Source organism: Microcebus murinus, chromosome 7 (genome assembly GCF_040939455.1).
Source record: "Microcebus murinus isolate Inina chromosome 7, M.murinus_Inina_mat1.0, whole genome shotgun sequence".
Classification (NCBI taxonomy): domain Eukaryota; kingdom Metazoa; phylum Chordata; class Mammalia; order Primates; family Cheirogaleidae; genus Microcebus; species Microcebus murinus.
In genome coordinates, this window is record NC_134110.1 from 73,481,645 (window position 1) to 73,508,857 (window position 27,213).

Genomic DNA, 27,213 nt, shown 5'->3' on the forward strand with positions numbered 1-27,213 from the left:
TATTTGTGATTATGCAGGAAGCAAAGCCAGCACAGGCTGTGTCTCCTGTGGTAGGAATGATGAGGACTGTTTTGCACGTGAGTGACAGACTGAGCCAGGAAAAGGACGGGAATGGCAAACTGCCGTCTACCACTCACACAGGGATCCCCAGCAGTGACATGCTATTCCGATATGTCATCACACGTTTACTCCTCAGGGCCTGAAATCTGAACGCTACAGTGAGACTGATGCATTTTTACCAACTTTATTTTTACCCTAGTGGTATCAGCAATAAAATACTGGCAGGGTGCAGTGGCTCACGCCTGCAATCCCAGCACTCTGGGAAGCCAAGGCAGGACTGTCACTTGAGCTCAGGAGTTCAAGACCAGCCTGAGCAAGAGTAAAACCACCGTCTCTACCCAAAATAGAAAAAACTAGCTGGGCGTGGTGGTGCAAGCCTGTAGTCCCAGCTACTGAGAAGACTGAGGCAGAGAGGACTTGAGCCCAGGAGTTTGAGGTTGCACTGAGCTACAATGACACCAGTGCACTCTAGCCTGGGTGACAGAGGCAAAATAAAAAAATAATTGTAATACAGTATTGTTGCTAGCACTTTTAAAGTATTTTGAATAATAAGCTTATAATATAGACGAACTTCAGCCATCTACATATCCTGAGCAGTTCCTCTGGGTAAGGCACTGAGCTAGGCTCTAGGGGGTGCTCCCAGTTACTATGGCCATATTGTCCCTGCTCTCTGGGGCCCTCCAGTAGGGTGGGGGAACTCTAAATGAAAAAGATAACGTGCGTGGTTGTGACTCAAAACATGTAAAGTGCTTATATCAGTTATATTGCTGTTATTACTATTATTATTGACTGAGAAATAAAACTGATATCATCACAGGGGAGTTTCCACACACGTAGGATCAGACTCTTCACATGGCCCTGCTTGATCACAGGAAGGTGGATTACATTCATCCTCAGGGTTCCGTCCAACTCATGACTTCCAACTTTGACCATGTGATACCAAAACTCCTAGAAAAACAAAATTATTGTCGGTTCTCAAGGAAAGCTTGATGGAGATGATTTTTACTAGTGTTTGCAAATATCAAATATAGGGTGATGACTGATCTTACTTAGAACTCAATATTAATACGTTATGATATCGGAGTGCCTTGCAAATTATATATCACATTTGACTTTGCTGCTCCCAACAGCTACCAGTCAGTACCATGACTGGCGTGGTCAATGGCATGACCAGCTGAATTCAGAATCTCTGCCCTAGTCATATCACCCATAGCCTACTTGCTTAATGAGAATGGAGTTTAAGATAGAGCAAAGCATATCCTTTTAGAATAAACAAGGCTGAGGTGGAAAAACCCCTGAAGACCATTGTTTGTACCTGTGAGTGGCTTAAATTCACAGTGAGTTACAAATTACTGATCATATCTTAAATTCTCTTTTGATGAAAGCAGAACTGAGCCTAGAAACAGAAATTCTAAAGGACTACGAGGGTAGGCATTCCAAAGATAAATTTTTGCCAACGTTTCAACTGTATTCAAAGCTTGCCGTTATTAAAAGAAGAATTTCCTGGGTATAGGAAACACCGTCTAACATACAGGTTTTCTTTAGAATAAAAATAAGATTTCTTCCAACTTCATTCAAATCTTTATAATCGTAATTCAATCTGTAACACACAGTTTTTAGACAGCACTGAAGTTTTCATCGTCCAAAATGGAATAATTTCTAACAGCTTCATTCTATACATCAGCCCATATTTATTTAGGATGGCTAGGATGCCCCAAACACTGGTGAGACCCCGAGGGTACAGGAGTGAGTAATACACACCCTTAGCCCTGCAGTTGCTGGAAGTATAGAAAGCACACACTCTAGTGACACTCTTTCTCTGACACATTCTGCATGTGTAACCTTAGAGAAAGTCAGTTGACTGCTGAGACTCCAGTCCTTCATCTAAAAACCAAGAGTAGGGCCGGGCGTGGTGGCTCACGCCTGTAATCCTAGCACTCTGGGAGGCCAAGGCTGGTGGATTGCTCAAGATCAAGAGTTCGAAACCAGCCTAAGCAAGGGCAAGGCACCATCTCTACTAAAAATAAAAAGAAATTAATTGGACAACTAAAATTATATAGAAAAAATTACCCAGGCATAGTGGCGCCTGCCTGTAGTCCCAGCTACTCGGGAGGCTGAGACAGAAGGATTGCTTGAGCCCAGGAGTTTGAGGTTGCTGTGAGCTAGGCTGATGCCACTGGACTCTAGCCCAGGCAATGGAGTGAGACTCTGCCTAAAAAATAATAATAAAAACCAAGAGTAATGACTATATATTCACTAATGCCAGGCATCACAGGAAAGTTAGGAGAATTAAATAAGTAAAGATGAGAAGACAGTAAAATTGGCCGGGCGCGGTGGCTCACGCCTGTAATCCTAGCTCTCTGGGAGGCCGAGGTGGGCGGATCGTTTGAGCTCAGGAGTTCGAAACCAACCTGAGCAAGAGCGAGACCCCGTCTCTACTATAAATAGAAAGAAATTAATTGGTCAACAATATATATAGAAAAAATTAGCTGGGCATGGTGGCGCATGCCTGTAGTCCCAGCTACTCGGGAGGCTGAGGCAGAAGGATTGCTTGAGCCCAGGAGTTTGAGGTTGCTGTGAGCTAGGCTGACGCCAGGGCACTCACTCTAGCCTGGGCAACGAAGTGAGACTCTGTCTCAAAAAAAAAAAAAAAGAAGACAGTAAAATTTAATATAAATGTTATATATTAATATAATGCTAATGTCGATGCTTATACAGGTATCCTGTCTTAGTAGACAAGGGGGCATTTATGAAACAATCCTTTGGCTTTTTTGTAAATCAGAAAATTTCCTGACTCCTATGAAGAAAATGGAGCTGAGTTACCAAGAAGAAAAGCTAGCCCCAGGATGTAATCCTTTTTAATCATACAATAATTGAGCAAAGCGTATCTCTAGAAAATAATCACTTTCTGGGGGAAAAAAAGATAATAGTTCTCAAGCACATCGTAAAATATAACAACTTCATAATGCAAACTTCATTTTCATTAGGCCTAAATCCAGAGAAGAAAGATTTAGTTGTAAACCACACGTGCCCCAAAGCCAGTGGCACCTTTCCATGAAGCAAGTTAGGGGACACAATCACTTAATTCTAAGTGTTTACAATATACAGCTGCTAGGTTCAGTTTGCATGATTCGATCCATGTCCTATCCAAGTGTGTTAACAGTAGTCATATTTAAAATGGTTCAAATGTTTTTATCTGAGGAAATCCAAGCTAAAGCTGAAACTATCAATGTGAGTGCTTGTATACATTCCGACTGAGAAGAGCACTAATTATTTGCTTGTCTGTTTTAGCGCTTATCTCCTAAGGTGGCCTAACACTTCCCATTGATTTGGTTTCCTTTATTAGTGCATTCTGCCAGTGAGCACACCTGAGGCATAAAAGAGGGGAAAAACTGCATTTCTCCACAAAGGGAGACATTATTATTTTTATTAAAATTAAAACAATTAGCCGGGCGTGGTGGCTCACGCCTGTAATCCTAGCACTTTGGGAGGCCGAGGCGGGCGGATTGCTCAAGGTCTGGAGTTCGAAACCAGCCTGAGTGAGACCCCGTCTCTACCAAAAATAGAAATAAATTAATTGACGAACTAAAAATATATATACAAAAAATTAGCCGGGCATGGTGGCGCATGCCTGTAGTCCCAGCTACTCGGGAGGCTGAGGCAGTAGGATCGCTGAGCCCCGGAGTTTGAGGTTGCTGTGAGCCAGGCTGACGCCACGGCACTCACTCTAGCCTGGGCAACAAAGTGAGACTCTGTCTCAAAAAAAAAAAAACAATTAAAGTTGAAATCTCATTAATTCTTCTCCCCAGATCCATTCTCCTTCCTTCCTCCCCAGAGGTGGCTACTAGGATGTTTTTTTGAGGCTATCCTTCTAAATCCTCATTTTCATAATTTTACTTTATATCTACATAAACATAAACAACAGGCAGTGTTTTGTGTAGTTTTATCATAGTTAGAATCCTAGTGAATATATTCTCTACCATACTTTCGTTCAGACCACATTACTTGTTGAGTTTAATCACATACATAAATATATATAGTGTATATATTTTAACCACGCTATGATATCCAACCTATAAATATTCAATATTTTATCTGCCTACATATTGACATTATGTTGTTTCCAATTTTTTCAGTATTGAAAATGATACAGTCCGGAGTATTGAAAATGATACAGTCCAGATGCAGTGGCTCATGCCTGTAATCCTAGCACTCTGGGAGGCTGAGAGGGGTGGATTGCTCAAGGTCAGGAGTTCAAGGCCAATCTGAGCAAGAGCGAGACCCCATCTCTACTAAAAATGGAAAGAAATTATCTGGACAACTAAAATATGTATAAATAAAATATTAGCTGGGCATGGTGGCACATGCCTGTAGTCCCAGCTACTGGGGAAGCTGAGGCAGGAAGATCGACTGAGCCCAGGAATCTGAGGTTGCTTTGAGCTAGGCTGATGCCACTGCACTCTAGCAGGGGCAATAGAGTGAGACTCTGTCTCAAAAAAAGATAGAAAATGATACAGTTGTCCCTTGGGATCTACAGGGGATTGGTCCCAGGACCCACCCCTACCCCTACCCCTACCCCACCAAGGATTCCAAAATCTGTGGAAGCTCCAGTCTCTTATATAACATGTTAGATAGTAATAGTTGTTGCATAGAACCCACACACAACCTATTTTATACTCGAAATCTTCTCTAGATTACTTATAATACCTAATCCAGTGTAAATGTCTTTTAAATAGTTGTTATACTGTGTTTTAAAAATTGTATTATTTTCATTGTGGTGTTGTTATTTTCTTTTTTTTTTCCTGAATATTTTCCACCCACGGTTGGTTTAATCTGCAGATGCAAAATCCATGGATATAAAGGGCCATCGTCTATGCGGCCACGCTGTTATGATTTCCTCTAGCTTGGTCTTGTGGTCCTTCTCTGGAGAATGGCTATAAACTCAGCCCTGGCCTGGCCAGGCTGCAGAGGCGGTGGCAGTGGCTGTTTACAGAGCGCCTTTCTCTGGGTACTTCTTTATCCCGACGGATGGCCTAACGCCTAGGTCTCCAACCCAAGACCAGATGTTCCGCTCACAGGAAGTTTGTTTACCCCTGTTGGCTTTTGTCTGACCTGTGTCCAGTTCATTCCTACAAGATAGCCACTCTCTAGAAGAGCCCTGACCTGAAAAAAGTTAGGTTCGAGTGTGTGGGTGAGGTGAGGCACACAGGAGGCAGCACGAGAGAACGCGTGAAAAAGCAGGAGCAGTTTTCTCCCTTACAGATCCCAGAGAGAGCAGGCCAGCAGCTTCACAGGGCCAACAGGAAGGGAGAATATTTGTGCTCAGCCAGTGTGTAGGGAGTGGGGGCTGGCTGGGGGAGAGGGGGGAGGGCAAAGCCTTTATTGGGATCCAAGTCTGACCCAGGGAGGTTTCCCATGGGGAGTTCTAATTGGTGGGTTTATAGTGAGCAGCCATGAGTTCTGCGGGTGTCGCCCTGTGACTGACAGGTGGTCCCTGTGGCTTATCTGTGCAGGCCATGTGGGGTACGGGGGTCAGTGGGGGGAGTCAAGTATGTAGCTGTCCCACAGAGAGGTGGTCACCAGGAGGCAGTTGTATAAGGTAGATTTTGGATCGACCACACTGAGGAACTAGGAAGAGGCAAAGAACTGGAAACTGTGACAAGAGTGACTAAGCCTTGCTTCTGGGATAAGAAAGTTAAACTTCAAAATGGGCATTGAGGCAACATAAAAGTATAAGAATTTACTGTACATACACATCTTTGTGTGCGTGTATATACATATAGAGATAGAAAGAGAGAATCAGAATTACTGTGACAGGAAAACAACATTTAAAATCATTAATAATTCCTATGACTACAACTTAATATAGTTAGGAATTTTCTTCAAAGTGTATTCCAATAGGAATTTTATTTAAGGAACAAAAATTGTATTTTTGACTTACAAATTATAATTAAGATTGTAAAACTTAATGCCAAAAAAAATCAAATTACACATATGAAAGTAAATATATTTACTTTAATATATAAATATATCTTATATATTTATACATATTCAATATATTTATTTATATTTATATAATATATTTTATATTTATATATTAAAGTAAATATACACATATGAAAGTAAATAGTTCTTGAGGTCTTCTATTTCTAATCATTTATAATATAAATCTTCTCCATGGATATGAATGTCTGAGTGTTACCTTCGTTGCAATAATATTCCAGACATGTCCATGCTCAAGAACTTCCAAGCATATTTCAAATGGATTTTCTTTAAAACATCAAAGATACAAACGTTCCTCAGTAGAGAAGATCCAAAAATCAATCCAAAGTATGTTTGTGTTTTTTTTCTAAGTGGGTTTTAAATGATCAGAATGCCAATTTTTGAAATAAAATTATTCTCAAATGATGACAGCATTTAAAGAAATTCAGTATAGGAGCCATTTATTTAGAAAACTTTTACTGAAAACAAAATAACTACACCTTTTAGAAAAAAAAATTATATTTGTGGTTTGCTTTAGCAAATATGATAACCTAAAAGACATGGTAGGACTATAACAAATATAAATAAAAATTACATACTTTTTGCAAAGCAAATACATAACAAGGAAAGAAAAGTGAAATTTCCTTCTGCCTAACAGGGCCTTTGTGCATCTTTGCAAATGCAAATCACACTCATCCTCAAGTGATTCCACTTTTGTTACCTGCAAGAGCATTTTCCTGATGCTTCCCTTCTCTCTCATCCCACTCCTGAGCAAAAGTAACTTCCCTCTTCTTACAAGGTTTATGGATATTTGGGGGATGTTTTGTGACATGATTATCTTCTACCACCTTCTACCATCAATTATAGCTTTTCTGTTTACCTGCATCACCCCAGCTAGACTGACTTTGGTTCATCTTTACCTCCTCCCAGGGCATCATACAAAGCCTTGCTCAAACCAGCTTCTCATCAATATTTGTTGGACTGTATTAAGAAGATATTCCTTCTGGCCTTGGCCTTTTTCTATTCTGGAGAACCATAAGCTATACTTTCTCAAATGATTTTTTTAAATTCTAACACAAAATTCATCTGAATGCTTCTCACCAATGGCTACTTGATGATACTTCAATCACAAATTGTTAATTTTCCTTATCAGTCAAGCTACCCCAAGGTCTAAAATTCATATGGATCTAGGTCAAGTGTCTGCTACTGAAATTATTACAGAAAAGTGGTGATTGATGAAGGAATTATTATCGAATCCACAAATTGGGGGCAGACCGTTTGCTTCTCCTCTTCCTTTCTCTGGTACTGACTTGATGATTAGTTCTCTGCAAAATCATAATTCCCCTAAGGGGTGGGCAGAACCAAATCCAAAAGGAAAGCTACTACATGTTAGCAGCTCTGAGAGGAAAAAATATAAATATTTGGTGAAAGCAAAAGATTCAAAACCACTCTGTAAAGTGAGATTTTTATAACATCTATAGATTTTCTTTAGCCCATCATATAGATAAATTATAATTATTTAGACAGACTACAAATATAGACACATATTTGAAGAAATACAATTTATTTCTTACACTATGAAGATGGATATAAATAATCACTCAACACATATTGCTTTTGTATCTGTTATATACATTTTCCCTGCCTTTAAGATGAAAATTGAGTTGGTAAAGAAAGACATACAAGCTTGCAGAGTTAAGTAATGTCTAATAATATTAGATATAGTACCAAAGATGTTATAAGAAAGAAAAATATTTAGCCAAGATTTTGATCCATGTCTGTCCTAATATAATAATAATCATTATTATCATATTTATCATGATCACTAATAGTCATTAATTAAGCACCATGTTGTTTTGCTTGAAGGACCATTTTTATTCCCATTTTATGGGTTAAGAAACTGAAGGCATGAGAGATTACATAACAATATGTAGTGGAGACAGGATTCACACCCAAATCTATCTGATCAAAATCCAAACTCTTGCCAGTATGCTATAGGTTTTTTTTTTTCAAAATTTGAGATCAAAGCAAGTTTATACCCATTGGCAATTAATATTTTAATGCTAATGCAGACAACATCTATTACTATTTACTTACATTGCATTTCAAATTCACTTGAAATATTGGCTTTTCAGCTGTGTCTATAAGAATTATTTCTCTCTTTATATAGGGCTGTGACACACAGATGATTTATGACATGTTGTTAAGATTGAAATCCACTGTCTATTTACCTGGTGACTTTGTCTGCAAAAAGGTGAGTGCATACCTGTATTGTTTTTCAAATGCACAACTAATAAATGCACTTGAGAATTTCAGGTCAAGAGCATAGTTTCAACAAAATTTGTCCAGGATGAATGCCATAGTATAGAAATAATTATGATATACAGCTCTGTAAGACAATAATGTGCACTCAGAGTTCAAAACGGAACAAGACAGTATGGATTTCATTACTTATAGAAGTGTAGGTAGTCTGGAAAGCTGCTTTGTATAAATGTAAATTATCAATTGTCACACCCCATTAATTCCAAATATTTAAAGTAGAGGAGAAAGTTACAGAGTGATAGGTGGTTCTGCCTTTTTTATGTCTTTGACAAAATATCAGTTACCTCTATTTTGCTCACCCAAATAGTAAATAATTGAAGCCACATTTTTTTAAAACTTTACTCTGCTTTTTATGATTATAAAAATAATACACGTTCATTACTTTCAAAATGGAAAACACATAAAAACACAAAGCTATAAATTCCACCATCCAGAAATAACCACTAAAAACATATTTTGGCCTATTTTTTTACACAAATTGATAGATGGACAGAGCTTGTTTTATAAAATTGGTATCATACTGAAAATATGTTTTGAAACTTGTCATGTCATGATATATCATATGAACGTTTTATATATTATTAAGTAATCTTATACAATCCTTTTTTTAAAAGCAGCATGATATTCCAGCCTATGGGTGTATCATAATCAATTTTCAAATGTTTGCTATTATAAATAACTCTACAATGAACATCGCCTTGGGTAATATTTTTGCACATCTCTAATCACTAACTTAAACGAAGGGAGAGAAGTAATGGTGACTCTGGGTTTTATATCTTGAGAGATTATATCATTGATGATGTCAATAATGGAAATTAAAAATAGAGGAAGATGAGCAATTTAAAGAAATGGGAGGTGATCCAAGACCTTGGTGAGTTCACAAGTGAATGAGGATGAGAAACACTTTTATCCTTCCAAAACAATGTGTTAAGTGCTATGGTCAAAGTAAGCACAAACTGCTGTAGGACATAAAGTAGGGGCACTTTTCCCTCCTGGATACTAGCAAAATTTCCTATAGAAGATGATGTCCAAGCTGTGTCTTGCAAAAATGAATTGGAGTGAACAAGGCGAAAGAGGAAATAGGTGTTCTGGATAAAGGAAAGAAATAACATGAGCTAAGGCAAAAAGGAAGGAACTGTGTCTGCAGAGGGAGTGCAGAGAATTAAAATAAGGCAGATGTTAGAACAATCTTAGTATGATTTATTTAATACAAGTCAATAAATATTTTTCAATTCTATGGGCTAGGAACTGTGCTGAGTACTGAGCAAAAGATGGTTCTTGCCCTCCAGGGTTTACCATTTAGTGCTGTGGTATTCAGATCAGTGTGCATCAGAATCACCTTAATGGACAAGTCTGGGCTCCACCTCCAGTGATTCAATTGGTCTGGATGGAGCCCACATAGCAGTATTTTTTAAAATCTACCATATGATTCTACAATGCAACCAAAATTGAGAACCACTGGCCTGAGGGAAGAGACAAGCAATAAATAAGTGATATTAAATAAATGCATAACTCCAAAGTGTGTTAAGCTGTATAAAAGGAAAATACAAGTTGCTCAAAGAGTTTGTAGTGACAAAGGCACTTAATTTAGATTCAGGATTGGGAGATGGAGAGGTTATTAGATTGTCAGGCATGACCTTTGTAAAAATCTAAACAAAAATAGTTCTATAGTTAAGAAAAAAAAAAGTGGACGGGACAGCATTTTTGATGAGAACTTGGAGCCATGAGTCCAGAGGCAAGACAGAGCTTGGAAGATCCAAGGAACAGAAGCAAGTCCCAGCGGCTAAAGACAAAGCCAAATGGAGTGTGGGGTGCTTCAAGGCATCAGGTGGCGATGCCAGGTGCACAGGTGGAAATCAGTGTAATGAGAGAGGATGGAACTGGAAGTAAATGTTTAGGAACCGGAACATAATACAAGCTGACTTCAAGAGAAGTTCAAAGATTCCAAGCTCACAGAAGAGAAGAGGGCTGTGACTATAACTTTAAAGAATACATTTATGGAGGAGATCAAAAAAGAAGAATCAGAGAGGGCAACTGAGAAGGAACTGTCAGAGATAAAAGAGAAGGTGAAAGAATGTAAAAACAAGCACCACATATACTCACCAGCAAATTGGTATTAACTGAGCAGCACCTAAGTGGACACATAGGTACTACAGTAATAGGGTATTGGGCAGGTGGGAGGGGGGAGGGGGCGGGTATATACATATATAATGAGTGAGATGTGCACCATCTGGGGGATGGTCATGCTGGAGACTCAGACTTGTGGGGGGAGGGGGGAATGGGCATTTATTGAAACCCTAAAATCTGTACCCCCATAATATGCTGAAATAAAATATATATATATATATATATATAAAGAAAAAAAAGAGAGAGAGAGAAGGTAAGCTTCTGATAAAATGGAAACCAAGATTTACAGCCCCATGGAAATTAGTCCAAGTTAAAATAAACAGATTGGTGATATAAAATCATTTTTATTAAAATGGGAAACACAAGCCCCAATGCAGATTAAGGACCCCTTTGGGGCAGTGGTGGATTGGAATGACATGACCTTAATGCACCAAAATGGGGCCAGGTGCGGTAGCTCACGCCTGTAATCCTAGCACTCTGGGAGGCCGAGGCGGGCGGATTGCTTGAGGTCAGGAGTTCGAAACCAACCTGAGCAAGAGCGAGACCCCCATCTCTACTATAAATAAAAAGAAATTAATTGGCCAACTAATATATATATAGCAAAAATTAGCCAGGCATGGTGGCGCATGCCTATAGTCCCAGCTACTCGGGAGGCTGAGGCAGAATGATCCCTTGAGCTCAGGAGTTTGAGGTTGCTGTGAGCTAGGCTGACGCCATGGCATTCACTCCAGCCTGAGCAACAAAGCGAGACTCTGTCTCAAAAAAAAAAAAAAATGCACCAAAATGACTGTTCCCATTTATACCAATAGCAGCAGAGACTGCAAACGGAGATAGCGCATATGAAGGTTAGCACCCATGCCCAAGAAGCAGTGCAAATTAGCTTGACAAAGTGTGAAATGCAGAGTGCCTGCAGCCTTCTCCTTTCTGATTTCTTCTTCATATCACATCCACCACTCAATAACAAAAATCGATCAGCAAAGACAAATGAGTCAAAGAAAGGAATGATTAGGGGAAAGAGTAGAAATGAGAAGGCACCAGAACTACAAGTCACATTTTTTGTTTTTGTTTTTTTAAGAGGGGACTTACATGATAGTAGATATAGTCAGACAAAAAAGATTGTTTCTTGACCAGATTTTAGACAGCTGAATTCAGCTTGGGTTTTGCTTATTCTTTTCAAAAAATATTTTAGGAAAGGGGAAAAAAAAAACAGTTATGTTCAACTTGAAATTACCTAAGTAATGGAAGAAATGGCAGGGTTTGGGACCTTGTTTGCTGGCCCATCCAATCCTCAGGATGGTTCCTAAACTCACTGGTGGGTAGCTTGGACTGCTTGAAAGAGGTTTGGGGAATTTTCTCAGAATGCTCCATGGCAGTGTAGGAATCACATAGAGCTCTTGCTAAAGCACAGATTCTGGGACCTCATTCCCAGAGATTCTGACCCATATTTCTACAGTGAGAATTCTCAGTAGACCGAGAATTTGCACCTCTAAACCTGCTCCTAATGCTGACGCTGACGCAGGAGGCACACTTTGACTAGCATGGCTATTTTCTGATGGGGTACACCTGAGTGTCATAATGCGCTCCCCCCCGCACCCCACCCCCGCCTTGGAAATAGCCTCCTACACAGTACCCCTGAAATTTTGAAATGCCCTCTAAGGATTACCTCACTCTGCATGAAGCTCTTGCTTTTCTACAATTTCTCCAAATTAGTCCAGACACCAACCACAAGAGCTTGGTTCAATCTTATTTTACACACGCTGTCAGCCCTTATTCTCTGAGGAATGTCTACTTCATTTGAATGCTAATTAAACTTGCAGGAAAGGATTAAATTAGCCTAGAAATATGCAAGAAATAGTGGAAGTTTTGGTTCGTTGATTATGCCAGATCTCCTTGGAAAATTATTGAAATGATCGTTAAAAAATAATTAAAAGTGCTGAACTATATTTAAATACCCATTATGCACTTCTACCTCCAGTCAGTTGTAATAACTGCCTTTGAACAATCATTCCAGTTCCTTGAGAATTACCTCATGCAAAGAATAAGGAGTATGACCTATCCTGATCATTGCTTCCTGGAGTATCTCTTGGAAAACTAATTTTCAGACACTTTGCCTTATTTTTAAAATCATTCATAGCTGTTTCATTGGTTTTTAAGAGATCAGTCTTCATATTGGAGTCACCGTTAGATGTGGTCCATCTGCATGTATTAATATTGTACAGAGCCAAGCAACATAAGCGTTGCTAGTTCTAGTGCTATCACTTGCCAGCTTTATAAGTTTGCTCAAGACACTCAATTTTTTAAGCCTGTACTACCTATTTTTAAATAAGAGTAATGATGCCTTTTTTATTTGACTTCATTGGGATTTTTGCAAGAATTAAATGTGTCAATATCTATGAAATGCTTTGTGGTTATAAAGTAGTATGTTCTGACAGAACAAATACAGGATTTAAAATAAGGAGCTATGTCAATATCAAATATATTGTGATTTTTAAAAGTACTATGCAAAGGCAAATAACTATAATAAAATCTATATTAGAATTTGTACTCTGATCTGGTTTTTTTTTTTTTTTTTTTTTTGAGACAGAGTCTCACTCTGTTGCCCGGGCTAGAATGCCATAGCATCAGCCTAGCTCACAGCAACCTCAAACTCCAGGGCTCAAGCGATCCTTCTGCCTCAGCCTCCTGAGTAGCTGGGACTACAGGCATGGGCCACCATGTCCGGCTAATTTTTTTAATATATATTTTTAGTTTAATTTCTTTCTATTTATAGTAGAGATGGGGTCTCACTCTTGCTCAGACTGATCTCAAACTCCTGACCTTGAGCGTTCCACCCGCCTTGGCCACGAGCCACCGCACCCGGCCTCTGATTTGTTTTTGAATATAAGTCTATGCTTAATATTTTGCACAATGCAAAACTTAAACATACTTCTTGTATTGCTCAGTTAGGAGATGTGGGTTCTAGCTTCCCTTTGCTTTTAATTTTGGAGTCATGGAAATTTGGCTACTCGGCTAAGCCAATCTGTGCCTTTGTTTTTCTTTCTGCAAAATGAAAATAACAATACTTTTTCTACCTGCCTCATACGGGTATCAGGAAGATAAAATGAGAATTTGAACTTCCCGGTTGTTAACTAAGAGCTAGAGTCTGCTTAACTTTAAATTCAACCTGACAATTATAAAACAACAATAATTGTTGTTCAGGAAAATAAACCTAGGTATTAAAGAACATTAAAGCTTCCCAGAGAACAGTTAAATTATATTTCCCTCATTCATAAATAAGTATCTACTATACGGCAAGCCTTGTGCTCAGCACTGGGACAAAGTAGACATTGTTTCAACCAGCTCAGAGCAAAAATTATAATCAATATTGTTTAATCCTGAGTTGATTTTAGTATATTCTAATCTTTTGAAAGTATGGTTAATGAGAATATTTGATTAATTCAAATAACCCGGCGGCGGGGGTGGCGGGGCGCTGGGCGGGGCGGGCGGCCCCATCAGCTGGTAGGACGTGGCCTGTGAGTCAGAGGGGCAGCGGAGCGGGGCTGCCCTGCGTAGGGACAGTCGCAGGGAGAGGCGCGGCAGAGCCTGGGGGGCTACGGACGCTTAGAGTCGGCTAGTATTGCACACGAAGCTGAACAGAGAAGAGCCTAGCAGAGCAGGGCTCAGCCTGAGCCACCCTTTATCTAAGTTAGGGGCCCAAGGCAAGGAGGACGGGGGATCCGGGGTGAGGGACCGGGACGAGATGGAAGGGCCTGGAGCAGCGGCCACCGCAGCAGAGCCAGTTTGGGAGTGGGGTGAGTGTGTGCTAAGAGGAAAAAGCAAATTTCGGAAGCTCCAGTAGGGTATGGGGCCTGCCCCAGGCAGTGGGGAGGAGAGGAGTGAGAAAGGACCTGGAAGGCTTAGCAGGGCATAGGGGATCGTCCAGAACAAGGAGTCCAGGAGTCGCGTCTATCTGAGCCCAGGAGCTGCATGGAATGGTGGCAGTCACCTTGCCAGTGCAGCGGGCATGGACCAGACCGCAAGCTAGGGGAGCAAGCAAGGCCTCAGTCAGGAAGAGGGACACACAGCTAGGCTTAAGGCCTCTTCATGGGGATGTCCCCAGGCCCCCTAGCCCAGGCCCAGCATAAAGGCCGTGTGGGGGGACCCCCCTGACCCAAGGGGGGGCTTCATGCGTCACGTGCAGGCGGAGCCAGAGGCTGGCCCTTCACAGCCTCCAGTCAGGCAGGGGGCTCTCCAGGGTGGCCTGCTCATGGGCTACAGCCCAGCAGAGGACGCGACATCTCCCGGAGTCTACCAGGCCCCTGCCCCACCAAGCGAAGGCTGCTCCCTGCTGGAGACGCCCCAGATGTCAGCTCTGAGAATGAGGGGCAGCCCCTCTGAGGCGCCGGGGAACCCTCGGCCACCCTCCTGCTGCCAACCGTTCTGATGCCAAAGCCACACCCTTCTGGAGCCACCTGCTGCCCGGGGCCCAAGGAGCCTGTTTTGGACCCAACAGACTGCAGTCCCATGGGGCAGTGGCTGAAAGGTGCCCGTCACCTGAAGCTGAGCTCCCTTGAAGCCTCCAGAAGGGACCATGCCTGCTGAGCCTCCCCAGGGCCTCTGCCCCCTCCCCCCCGCGTTCCTACCCCTGCTGTCAGCCATACCCTGCTGGGCAACTTGAGGAATCATTGCTGCCAGGACAAGGGCGATTTGCACCATCTGGCCACATCAACAGCTTCACAGCAGAGATTGGAGCTTGTGGGTCCTACTGCCCCCAGCATGTCACGCTGCCTGTCACTGTCACCTTTTTTGATGTTTCTGAGCAAAATGCCCCAGCCCCCTTCCTGGGCATCATGGACCTCCCCCTCGGGAGGAAGGGTTACAGCGTGCCCCAAGTGGGCACCATCCAAGTGACCTTGTTTAACCCCAACCAGACTGTGGTGAAGATGTTCCTCGTGACCTTTGACTTCTCGGACATGCCTGCTGCCCACATGACCTTCTTGCGCCATCGCCTCTTTTTGGTGCCTGTGGGTGAGGAGGGGAATGCTAGCCCCACCCTCCCCCTCCTCTGCTACTCGCTGTACCTCAGGTTCCCAAGCTCCAGCTCAGGCCGCTTAAGCCTGCATGGAGATACCCACTTGCTTTTTTCCCCCCGCTGGAGCCAGCGAGTGCCATGGCGTCAGCTTAGCTCACTGCAGGCCGTAACTGAGGCCCCTCACAATCCACGTTATTCACCTTTGTCCTCATTGCCAGCACTCTGAACCCACATGGGCCAACAACCTGCCCATCCTGCTCCATCCTGGACAGAGTACAAATGTGGAGAGATGGCAAGAGACCTTTCAGGCTTGAATTAAAGCCCTAGCCATGCTCGTGCCCAAATTGATTATTTGGGTGTTTAAAGCCTCTGATCCTTACTATACCCTGCCCTACTCCAGGTACTCCATGTGCCTGTCCCTTCCCTTCGGTTTCCCAGGCCAGCTTAGGTAAGAGGAACCTGAGCTACCCTGAGGTTGTCCTAAGTTCCCAGGCAAGTCATGCCAGCATTGCCTCCCTGTCCTGGGCAGGGGCCACTTATTATTTTATTTATTTTTAATTTATAATCTATTCAAATTGGATTGCCTTGGTAACCTCCCAAACCTGATCATTGGAATCACCTCTCCTCCTTTCCCACTCTCAGATATTGCTCCAACCTCAGGAGTTGAAGAGGCATATGAGGGGGCGGGAGGAGAACTGCTCTCTTTCAGCTGAGGGCAGAGGGGTTATTCCAGAGGGACTGAGTCACTAGCCAAAGACTCAGCTTCCCCTGTCCTTCCGCAGTCCCCGCACTTTCCCTACCTTCTGACCCATCTCTGAGAGCCAACTTATGTGTATGTGTGTGTGCACAAGCTTGTGTTTATGTGGCATGTGTGTGTGAGAGAGAAAGCGTCCATGCATGCACACACAGGGGTTAGCTGCCCCTCACCTAGGGCTCCAGACTCCAGTTGTCCCTTTCCTCTTGCCTATGTCTCCTTGCTTTGGGGTCCTGGCTGAGGAAGGTGTCCAGGGGGCAGAGTCAGGGCCAAGGACTGGGTCCCTCCTCTCACCTGGCCAGACTCTGACCCACCTACCTCAGCTGGGGTGAGGGGCGCCCCTCAAACTCAGTCGTGTGGTCCCCAACTACCCCATTCCCCACTCCAGACTCTGACCCAGCCTCAGTCCTGACTCCTGGGGCTGGGCTGAGGGGAACAAGCATTTGCTGAAACTTGAAAAAACAAAACAAAATGAAAAAAAAACAGGAAAAAATTGTACCTGGTACTTTTTCTAGAAAAAAAAAATAAATAAAAAAGAAAGAATAAATTTTTGTTTGGAAAAAAATAAATAACCCAGTCCCTTCCTAAACCAAGGGAATGAATTTATTGTATTCATGCTATTTTTTTTTTGTAGCTGAGGGTGATCAAGACGCTACTCATTCAGACAAGCAGGTACTACTATCCAAATATTGCCTAGTATTATGCAAACTGGCCTGTTTGGAGTTTAACAAGCTTTCTTGACCTAAATGCCCTTTAGACCTCTTGTAAGATATATTTATTTATTTATTTAATTTTTTTTTTTTTTTGGAAATTGGAGTGAGAAAATGTGTTCCAGGGGTCTCACAATCACCTACTAGTTTGGTGATTTGCTTGTAAGGACTCACACAATTCAACATAAAGCTGTGTTTATGGCTTAAGATTTATTACAGCAAAGAATACAATGCCATAACAGGAAGAAAAAGCTATACATGGGGGAAGACTAGAGGAATCAGTGCAGGATTCCTGGGTCCTATTTCTGTGAGGGTCACATGGATACATTATTCTCTGCAGTGGACTGCAAAGACATGAGGAAAATATCTCCACCCTAGGAAGCCCATGTGAATTTTGGGTCCAGAGTTCTTAAATGGGGCTGGTCATGTAGCTGCATGACCAGGCACGATTCAGACTTCAAACTTGGTGCTAGGTACACATCATAAATCTTCGTGTTTACATTAAACAGTACTGACAGCTTGGTATATCCTGCTACACTGCCTCAGGCATAGAGAATAACACAATTAGCCAGTGGCCATGTGAACATTCCAGGAGTTTGATTCCCAGGGCTCGAACAAGGGTCATTGCCCTGACTCTCAGAGTTCCCAAAGTTAAGCAAAAACTTAGTAAAACAACCTGCAGGATTAACACTTCCTCTCCATATGAAATAAGAATAATGGCTTAAAATTTCCTATGCCCCAGTTCCCAAAGATGAGACCTTAATGCCATAGGCAGAAGAACAGAATTGTCTTTGAATGGCTGCAGCCTGGGCCCTTTGGATAGGCCGGCCACCTTCTTCAAAGTGTAGCAGTGTTCACCAAGCCAGGCTTGCCCATGCTTACAATCAGTTACTTCCTCTACCCATACCCCTTCCTGGAGCAGTGTGCTAATCGAAATGTCTTCAGGTGTCACCTTCCTAATCATTTCCTTTCACGTGGTATGTACAACCGATTTCTGCCAACTACCTCAGATCTTAAGATAATTACTTGTAGCCGGGCGCGGTGGCTCACGCCTGTAATCCTAGCACTCTGGGAGGCTGAAGCGGGCGGATTGCTCGAGGTTCAGGAGTTCGAAACCAGCCTGAGCAAGAGCGAGACCCCGTCTCTACTATAAATAGAAAGAAACTAATTGGCCAACTAATATATATAGAAAAAATTAGCCGGGCATGGTGGCACATGCCTGTAGTCCCAGCTACTTGGGAGGCTGAGGCAGCAGGATTGCTTGAGCCCAGGTGTTTGAGGTTGCTATGAGCTAGGCTGACTCCACGGCACTCACTCTAGCCTGGGCAACAAAGCGAGACTCTGTCTCAAAAAAAAAAAAAAAAAAAAAAAGATAATTACTTGTACATTGATGTTCCTTAGCTTCCTTCACTTACATTTACTCCTCTGAAAGAGTTTATATTTCTTAATGTGGGGTATAATTGTCAAGAACTGTTTCCTCTTTATATCTGGCACATAGGGAGAAATTGGCAAGGAAATGCATATCATCAAACAAGGAGAAGTCCAAGTCCTTGGAGGCCCTGATGGTGCTCAAGTTCTGGTCACTCTGAAAGCTGGTGCTGTGTTTGGAGAAATCAGGTATCTGAAAGGCATCTCATAAATATTGAAGACTATCATTTGTCATAAAAGAAAAATCTTAGATCATAAAATAAGTAAAGTTCAAATGTGCTGGAAGCATTGGTAAATCAAAGATTTTCACATTTCTGTTCATTCCTTTTGTTCCCTTCCCCCAAAATACCTCAGGAAAGGGACTGGGTCATTCCGCTCTTTAGTCTAGGACCTAGGTCAATACCTGGCATAACGTAGATGCTCAATATACATTGAAAGGATGTGCAAGTGAATGAATGAATAATAAGAGAAGAGGTTGGGGCGTTTAATGGTTGTCAGATTGTTGGAAGACTTGAATGCTTTGCTAAGACGAAGGTCTTAAGTAGGCAATGGCTACGATCATAGTTGTGGGGTCAAATTGCCTGAGTCTAAATTCCAACATCACCACCTACTAGCTTTGTTCCTCTCTTACCTGATTCCTCTGTTCCTCAGTTCCCTCATCTTAATAATTAGGATAATAATAGTACATATCTTTTTTTTTTTTTTTTTTTTTGAAACAGAGCCTCACTCTGTTGCCCAGGCTAGAATGAGTGCTGTGGCATCAGCCTAGCTCACAGCAACCTCAATGTCCTGAGCTCAATCAATCCTCCTGCCTCAGCCTCCCAAGTAGCTTGGTCTACAGGCATGCACCACCATGCCTGGCTAATTTTTTCTAAATATATTTTTAGTTGGTCAATTAATTTCTTTCTATTTTTAGTAGAGACAGGGTCTTGCTCAGGCTGGTCTCCAACTCCTGACCTCAAGCAATTCGCCCGCCTCAGCCTCCAGAGAGCTAGGATTACAGGCGTGAGCCACAGTGCCCAGCCAATAGTACATATCTTAAAGGGTTGGTAAATGACTTAATTCATTAAAAGCACTTTGAACTGTGTCCATGATATATTAAGAGCTCAATAAATATTAACTATCATTGCCATTATTTCCTATTGACCAGGAGAAGTCTATCCTGGAACAAGTACATCCCCAAGAGTAAAAACATAGACAAGAAATTTAAGCATTCTGTGGGCTAAACACTTCCATATGCATTATTGCATTTAAACTTATTATTCAACCAAAAAATACTCATTGAGTGTCTAGTACATGCTAGATTGTCAGGTATTGCTCTAAATTCTGGGAATACATTGTAAAAACCATAGACAAGATATCACCCCTCACAGAGCTTACAGGCTAGTTGGGGGAAACTGACAATAGTAGTTAATTAATTAGACAAGATAAATTCACATTGTAGTAACTGCTAGAAGGCAAAAAAGAAAAAAAAACTTGTTAGAAAATGATAGGGGATACTACTTAGATTCAGTGGTCAGGGACGACCTCTCCGGACAGACAATATGTGACCTGAGAGTTGAAAGAGTAAATGGAGCAGCCGTTCAGAAATGGAGAGAAAACCTCTCAGGTGATGGAACAGCAAGGGCAAGAGGCCTCGAGGTATGGCAAGTTTGTGTGGCCAAGGGGAAGGAAGGAGTACAATGAGTAAGGACACTGTTGGGAGATGAGGCCCAAGAGGTCAGCAAAGACCAGACTACACATGGTCTATTTGGCCTTGGTGAGGAATTTGTGTTTTATCCTAAATACAAATGGGTGCCGGTAGAGGGCTTGAGGCAAAAGGATGGCACAATGTGAATTATGATTTTAAAAGACCACTCCTACAGCCCTGTGGAGCAAGAATGAAATAGAGGAGAACCAGTTGGAAGTGAGCAGCAGCTGTTCAAGTGAAAGATGATGGTGTCTTAAATTAGGACACTGGTCTTAAGGTGGAAAAAGAGTACACTGTCAGGCAGTTATTGGTATATTCATTTCACAACGGAAAAAAATTGCTATTCCAAAGTGCCAAGTACTGTATCTTGCCCAGGATAACATAGCTAATAAGTGATAGGAACAATACATAAACCTGAGTCTTCACGGATCGTGGTCCAGTGGTCTTTCCACCACACTGCAGTAGAAAGGTATTCACCCAAGCTCTAATTTCATAGCTGCTAAGAAGTTATCTTCACATTCCAGAGATATGGATAATTTCAGATGACTTCATACTAGCATAATTAGGGTTTCTGTAGAATGTTGAAGCATGTAATTTCTCCATTTATAATGTGGCTTCTCTTTTTTATTTTTTCTCCTTGCTTAACAAGTGACTGTTGTTAAGGTGATCCCATGAGGGTCCTGCTTTGGGGGCAGTGGTGGAAACACATCTCAGAATGTCCAAGACCTTATTTCTTTGCCTATTTCCTATCACCTCCTTGCTGGGAGTCCTTGCAAAAGTGATTTAATGTTTTGTGACTTAATGATCACTGCAATCTTCAAGGTCATAAAACATGCAACAGTCTAATCTGAAACATTGCAGAAATTAATTAGCTGACCTCATCCAAGGGTTGAGGACTCCCTGAAGAATAAAGCTTTATAAATACAAGTATGTTAATTGCTGATATTATCATCACAGAAGGAACTGCCCTAGGAATAGAATCTAGGTGGCTGCTGAGTTGCAACTGAAAGTAATCCTAGATTCCTGGCAGCAGCTTCTCAAATAAATCTCCTCTTATCCAGGTGGTTTCTGAGGCCAAATTGAAACCAGTAGACCAGACAAGTTCGAGACTTGCTCAATAGTCTGGTTGATTCAAGCAAAAGGCAGCTTTTTGCGCCTTGATTCTCTTCTTGGCTGTGGTTGAAGAGAAACAGGATGTATCTGCCTCTTCCCAGATACCCACAGGCTTCCAGGGCCAGAGCTGTCATACGCCCCTGGAGCCCTCGTCATTTATTCCAGAGATAGAGACACGTTTGCCAAACATCCAGATACTGGAAAGATCTAGTAATACTGTTTACTACTCAAAAATGCTGTGACCTTTGTTAAAATGAGCTAAATCCAGCACTATCACATGGCTTTTTAAAGAAGATTCTTTTTCTTTAGGGAAAAAAAAAAATAGGAAAGAAAAAATTGAGGGCTTTCAAGGACATTATATATTAATCCAAAAGAGCAAAGCCCTGACTAAAATATAGATTTACAGCCTGTCACGGAGAAAACCCAGACCACATTTCCAATTAACATCTGAAGAGTGCAGACACCCCATTTTTAAAAGAGAGACCCAGGGTCTGCCAAGGGACAGCCTCGCGGTGGTTCTGACCGCATCATTTCCCTTGCGTGTACATTTAGTGCCAAGTCTTATTCACTGAATGTATTTAACCACTTCCTATCTGCCTCTGCCTCTGTTAAAATGTTATTTTTCTTGAAACGCATCTGAATTTTTACTCCTGTGTTGCCACTTTGATTTCAATAGGATCCTCTGTTGGATTCATCTCTCTTTGGAATATCCTCCTCCTGGAAAATTCCTACTCATCTTTCAAGTGTCACCTTTTTCAAGCCATCTCTAACCCTCAAAACAACTGGTCGTTCTCTGTCCCATGCTTCCCTGGTATTTCTTTCATGCCTTTATTATAGTCATTACTACTGATTTATAATGAATTTGTTCAGACATGTCTCTCCAACAGACTGAGCTAGGAAAATACAAGAACTAGAATTTATTCATCTTTAAATCATCAGCAGTCACATAAAAACTACACAGTAAGTGGTGATTTTTATTTATGTCTTGCCTTCATTCAAAAACAATTTGCAGCAGCTATTCAGCAATTTTTAATTAATTAAATAGTTCCTTAGGATTTGAAAGAAACAAAAGAAAATTATATTGGGGGCCTCTGACAACATAATGTGAAGTGCCTTAAAGAAGACTATTCCTTCTTTGCCGGGCACAGTTCTAGCCATGAGGGTACAGAGGTGAATAAGAAACAGTCACTTCCCTAGGGGGCTTTACAAACAAGTGAGACAAATAAACAAAAGACTTCAATAATCAGGTGATTCAATGTATGGGTTGCATCCAAAGAGGAAGTTATGCACAGGGTGCTATGGAGTACAAAGACTTCACAAGGACTAAGGTATATCCTTTGGCAATTACTTGAGGTTATTTGGGAACTGAAGGCAGAAACTTCAGTGCTCTTCAAATGATGTTTGGAAACAATGATATGTGCACACAGGTCAGTCCTGGTAGCTCCTGTCATTTGGTGTGTAAAAGATTATCTGCATAATGTCTCTAGTGGGTTGAACCATGGCCCCCATAAAGATATGGCCACATCCTAACCTTAGGAACCTATAAATGTGACCTTATTTGGAAAAGGGGTCTTTGTAGATGTAATTAAGTCAAGGATCTCAACATGAGATCTAATGGATTATCTGAAGGGGCCTTAAATCTGATGTCAAGTGTTCTTATAAAAAACAGGGAGGAAAAGAGGAGAAGGCCATGTGAAGACTGAGGCAGACATTGCAGTAACACAGCCACAGCCCTAGAATGCCTGGTGCCACCAGAAGCTAGAAGAGGCGAGAAAGGATTTTTCACTAGAGTATTTAGAGGAAGTACAGCCCTGCTGACACCTTGATTTTGGACTTTTGGCCTCCAGAACTGTGAGAGAATAAATTTCTGTGATTGTAAACATTTGTTTTGTGATCCTTTATTACAGGAGGAACAATAGAATACCAGGAAACTAATACAATAACAAACTCTTTTTTTTTTTTTTTTTTTGAGACAGATCTCACTGTTGCCCGAGCTAGAGTGCCATGGCATCAGCTTAGCTCACAGCAACCTCAAACTCCTGGGCTCAGGCAATCCTCCTGCCTTAGCCTCCCAAGTAGCTGGGACTACACGCATGCACCACCATGCTCGGCTAATTTTTTCTATATATTTTTAGTTGTCCAGCTCATTTCTCTCTATTTTTTATGTAGACACGGGGTCTCGCTGTTGCTCAGGCTGGTCTCAAACTCCTGAGCTCAAATGATCTGCCCACCTTGGCTTCCCAGAGTGCTAAGATTATAGGCATGAGCCATCGCACCTGACCTACAAATAACAAACTCTTTAAATTGTTAACTTATGAAATTTTCCTGGAACAAAAAAGGTATGCTTGACACCTCCCTCTACTTCACCCTACATGGCCAGTCTACCTCTAAGACCTGTCGATCTTACCTCCTAAGTATGTCTCAGATCATTTGTATCTTACCTTCTCTGCAGCCACCACTTTGGTCCAACCACCTCCAGCTCTCACTGAACAACCGCATGGTTTACCACAAGTTGCCCACTCCAGTAAGCACATCCTCCACAATCTAGACTCCACTCTGGAGCCAGAGGGACCTTTTAGAACATGATCACACCTGATCATGTTACTGCCCTCCTGCTTAAAGCTATTCAATACTTTCATGCTGGTCTTATTCCTAAGAATAAAATTATTTTCCTGACCTACAAGATCCTGCAGAATCTAGCCCCTGCCTACCTCTCTACCCAAATCTCCTTGCTCTCTTTAGTCCAAACATCCTGCTGTTTTTCAGTTCCCATTATGTGCACACTCCATCCAGTTTTTTGCACATGTTGTTACCTCTGCCTAGATGCTTTCTCCAACCCTTTACCCAGATCTCAGCTTCTTTCAGGCCTTCTTGGATTCCCCATCATAGGGACCTCTCAAGTCTCCTTTCTATATGCTTTTGTCCAACTATATATTCTTTTCTTTTGGGGCATGTATCTTTGTAACTCTACATGCTTTAGTGCATTTATTTCTTCCCCATTTCTCTTCTTTACTAAATTGCAAGCACCAGAAATACCACATATGGCGGTGCCAGCTGTGCTCTGCATCAGGAAGTCCAGTGAGGGGCTGGGAGGGCCCAGAGAGCTGGGAGGGCTAGAATCCAGCCCACCCCTGGGCCATGAGCCCTGGCTTTTGTGCACTCCTTCATGCACAGGTGCCTTTTACTTTGCAAAAGGCAGCTTTCTTCTAGCCAAGCACAGGATTGTATGTGCCCAGAGAGGCCACATTTTTCCAGTCTACACAAAGATACTTTACACAGGCTCCCAGGGATCCTGGTAGACACCATGTGTGGTTTGTTCTACACTCTATCCCCAGCCCTTAGGGCAGTGGCTGGCCCACATAAGTGCCTAATAAATAGTTATTGAGTAAATAATTGACTGTAATTATCTTTCTATCTTTGTGAATGTAGAAATACACAATAATTTTTGTCATGAATATGCATATTCAGCTTGTGCCCTTTTGTCAGTTTTCATTATTAAGAATAGCACTGTTATATTTATCTTTGTAAAATTACTTTGTTTTTCTTTTAAGTTATTTCTTTGAGGCTTATTCCCAAAACTGGAATAAGTAGGTCAAAAGGTGGAAGCATTTCTATAACTCTTATAATATATAGCAAGATTATTTTCTAGAAAAAAATTAAACCAATTTACAATATAAACAGCACTGTATAGCTATTTTTCCTTAGCATTACTGATATTACTTTATTATTCTCATTGGCTTTGCATTTTAATAGGGTGTTTTAATTTGCATTTCTCTAAATAGTGCCTGGAAAATAATAGATCCTCAATAAATATTTGCTAAATGAATTAATTTCCTATGAGCCTATTTATTTTCATAAATGTTATCATTTACCTTCTGCATTTCTTAATTTGTGCATCATTCTTTTTTCATCATATATAACAATTTATTAAGTAGAATTTAGTCATTGATGTATTCTTACGTTTTTCAAAACATTTATTTAAGTTCTGTCTTTTCAATAGTTATATTGTTCAAATCACCCATTCTGAGGATTTCTTTTTGATTTTTACTTCATATCATTGTGAAAGGCTTTTTTATTATTTCAAAGTATTATGGGCGGGTACAAACCTTTTGGTTACATGGATCACTTTTATAATGCTTGAGTCATGGTTATAAGTGTGCCCTTTACCCAAATAGTGTTCATTGTACCCATTAGGTAGGTTTCCACCCATCCAGTCCACCCCCTCCACCTTCCCCCTGCTTGCTTTCTGTTGGGTTTTACTTCCCTCTGTACACGTGTGCTCATCAGTGAGTTCCAATTTAATAGTGAGTATATATGGTGTTTGCTTTTCCATTCTCTAGATACTTCACTTAGGATAATGGTCTCCAGTTCCTTCCAAATTGTTGCAAAAGGCTGTAAGTCATCCTTCTTCGTGGCTGAGTAGTATTCCATGGTATACATATACCACATTTTGTTAATCCGTTCATAAATTGATGGGCATTTGGGTTGATTCCACATCTTTGCAATTGTGAATTGTACTGCAATAAACATTCAAGTACAGTTGCCTTTTTGATAAAATGACTCATTTTCCTTTGGGTAAATATCCAGTAGTGGGATTGCCAGATCGAAGGGGTAGGTCAGTTGTTAGTTTTTTGAGGAATCTCCATACTGATTTCCATAGAGGTTGTACTAGTTTGCAGTCCCATCAACAGTTTGTAAGTGTTCCTTTCTCTCTGCATCCATGCCAACATCTATTGTTTCTGGACTATTTAAGAAAAGACATTCTAACAGGGGTAATGTGATATTTTGTTGTGATCTTGATTTGCATTTCCCTGATACTTAGTGTCATTGAGCATTTTTTCATATGTTTATTTGCCATTTGTCTATCTTCTTTAGAAAACTTTCAGTTCATGTCTTTTGTCCACTTTTTAATGGAGTTGTTTGATTTTTTCCTTGCTCGAGTTCTTTGTAGATTCTCATTAGTAGTCCTTTATTGGACGTATAGCTTGTGAATATTTTCTTCCCTTCTATAGATTGTATGTTTGCTCTGTTAATTATTTCCTTGGCTGTGCAGAAGCTTTTTTAATTTAATTAAGTCCCATTTATTTATTTTTATGGTCGCTGTGATTGCCATTGGGGTCTTCTTCATAAATTCTTTGCCTAGGCCAATATCCAGAAGAGCTTTTCCAACATTTTCTTCTAGAATTCTTATGGTTTCATTCCTTACATTTAAGTCCTAAATTAATTAAGTCCTTGAATTAATTTTGGTGAGTGGTGAGAGATACAGATCCTGTTCCGTTCTTTTGCATGTGAAGGCCAAATATTTTGAAAAATAATTTTAAATCTACTTTTTTCCCTTTAAACCATTTTTGCCTATTTTCTCCTGAACACTCAGTTTTTTAAATACAGGTACCAAGGGAAACTTCTAGGGGTTTGGACTATTTTCATTTCTTATTCTTATTTTTTTATCAGAATAACTCTGTTATTCCTTTCTCTCTTTTTTTTTCCCAAAAGGCAGAAATAGTATTATAGATACGAGAGAAGATTAGAAGTATGGGCCGGGCGCGGTGGCTCACGCCTGTAATCCTAGCTCTCTGGGAGGCCGAGGCGGGCGGATTGCTCGAGGTCGGGAGTTCAAAACCAGCCTGAGCAAGAGCGAGACCCCGTCTCTACTATAAATAGAAAGAAACTAATTGGCCAACTATTATATATAGAAAAAATTAGCCGGGCATGGTGGCGCATGCCTGTAGTCCCAGCTACTTGGGAGGCTGAGACAGAAGGATCGCTTGAGCCCAGGAGTCTGAGGTTGCTGTGAGCTAGGCTGACGCCACGGCACTCACTCTAGCCTAGGCAACAAAGTGAGACTCTGTCTAAAAAAAAAAAAAAAAAAAAAAAAAAAAAAAAAAAAGAAGTATGAGCAGGGAGAAGAAGACTTAGAAGACTTGATTAATTCTGAGGGAGAAAATTCTTTATTTCTATGCCATTTTTTTTCCTATCTCAAACCTGTGAACATTACCTGTGTTATGAATATATATTT

The 27,213-nt window shown here is 41.1% G+C and overlaps 1 protein-coding gene and 1 pseudogene across 1 annotated transcript in view; both read left to right on the forward strand.

Moving 5' to 3' along the window:
* The window catches only part of CNGB3 (cyclic nucleotide gated channel subunit beta 3), a 145,624-nt gene that overhangs the window by 106,881 nt on the left and 11,530 nt on the right, over positions 1-27,213 (forward strand). The window contains exons 14-15 of the mRNA XM_076004675.1: positions 8,213-8,296; positions 18,465-18,583. Of these exons, the coding sequence (XP_075860790.1) occupies positions 8,213-8,296; positions 18,465-18,583 (203 nt within the window). The remainder of the gene's footprint in view (positions 1-8,212; positions 8,297-18,464; positions 18,584-27,213) is intronic.
* On the forward strand, positions 10,088-15,883 carry LOC109731084 (atos homolog protein B pseudogene; annotated as a pseudogene).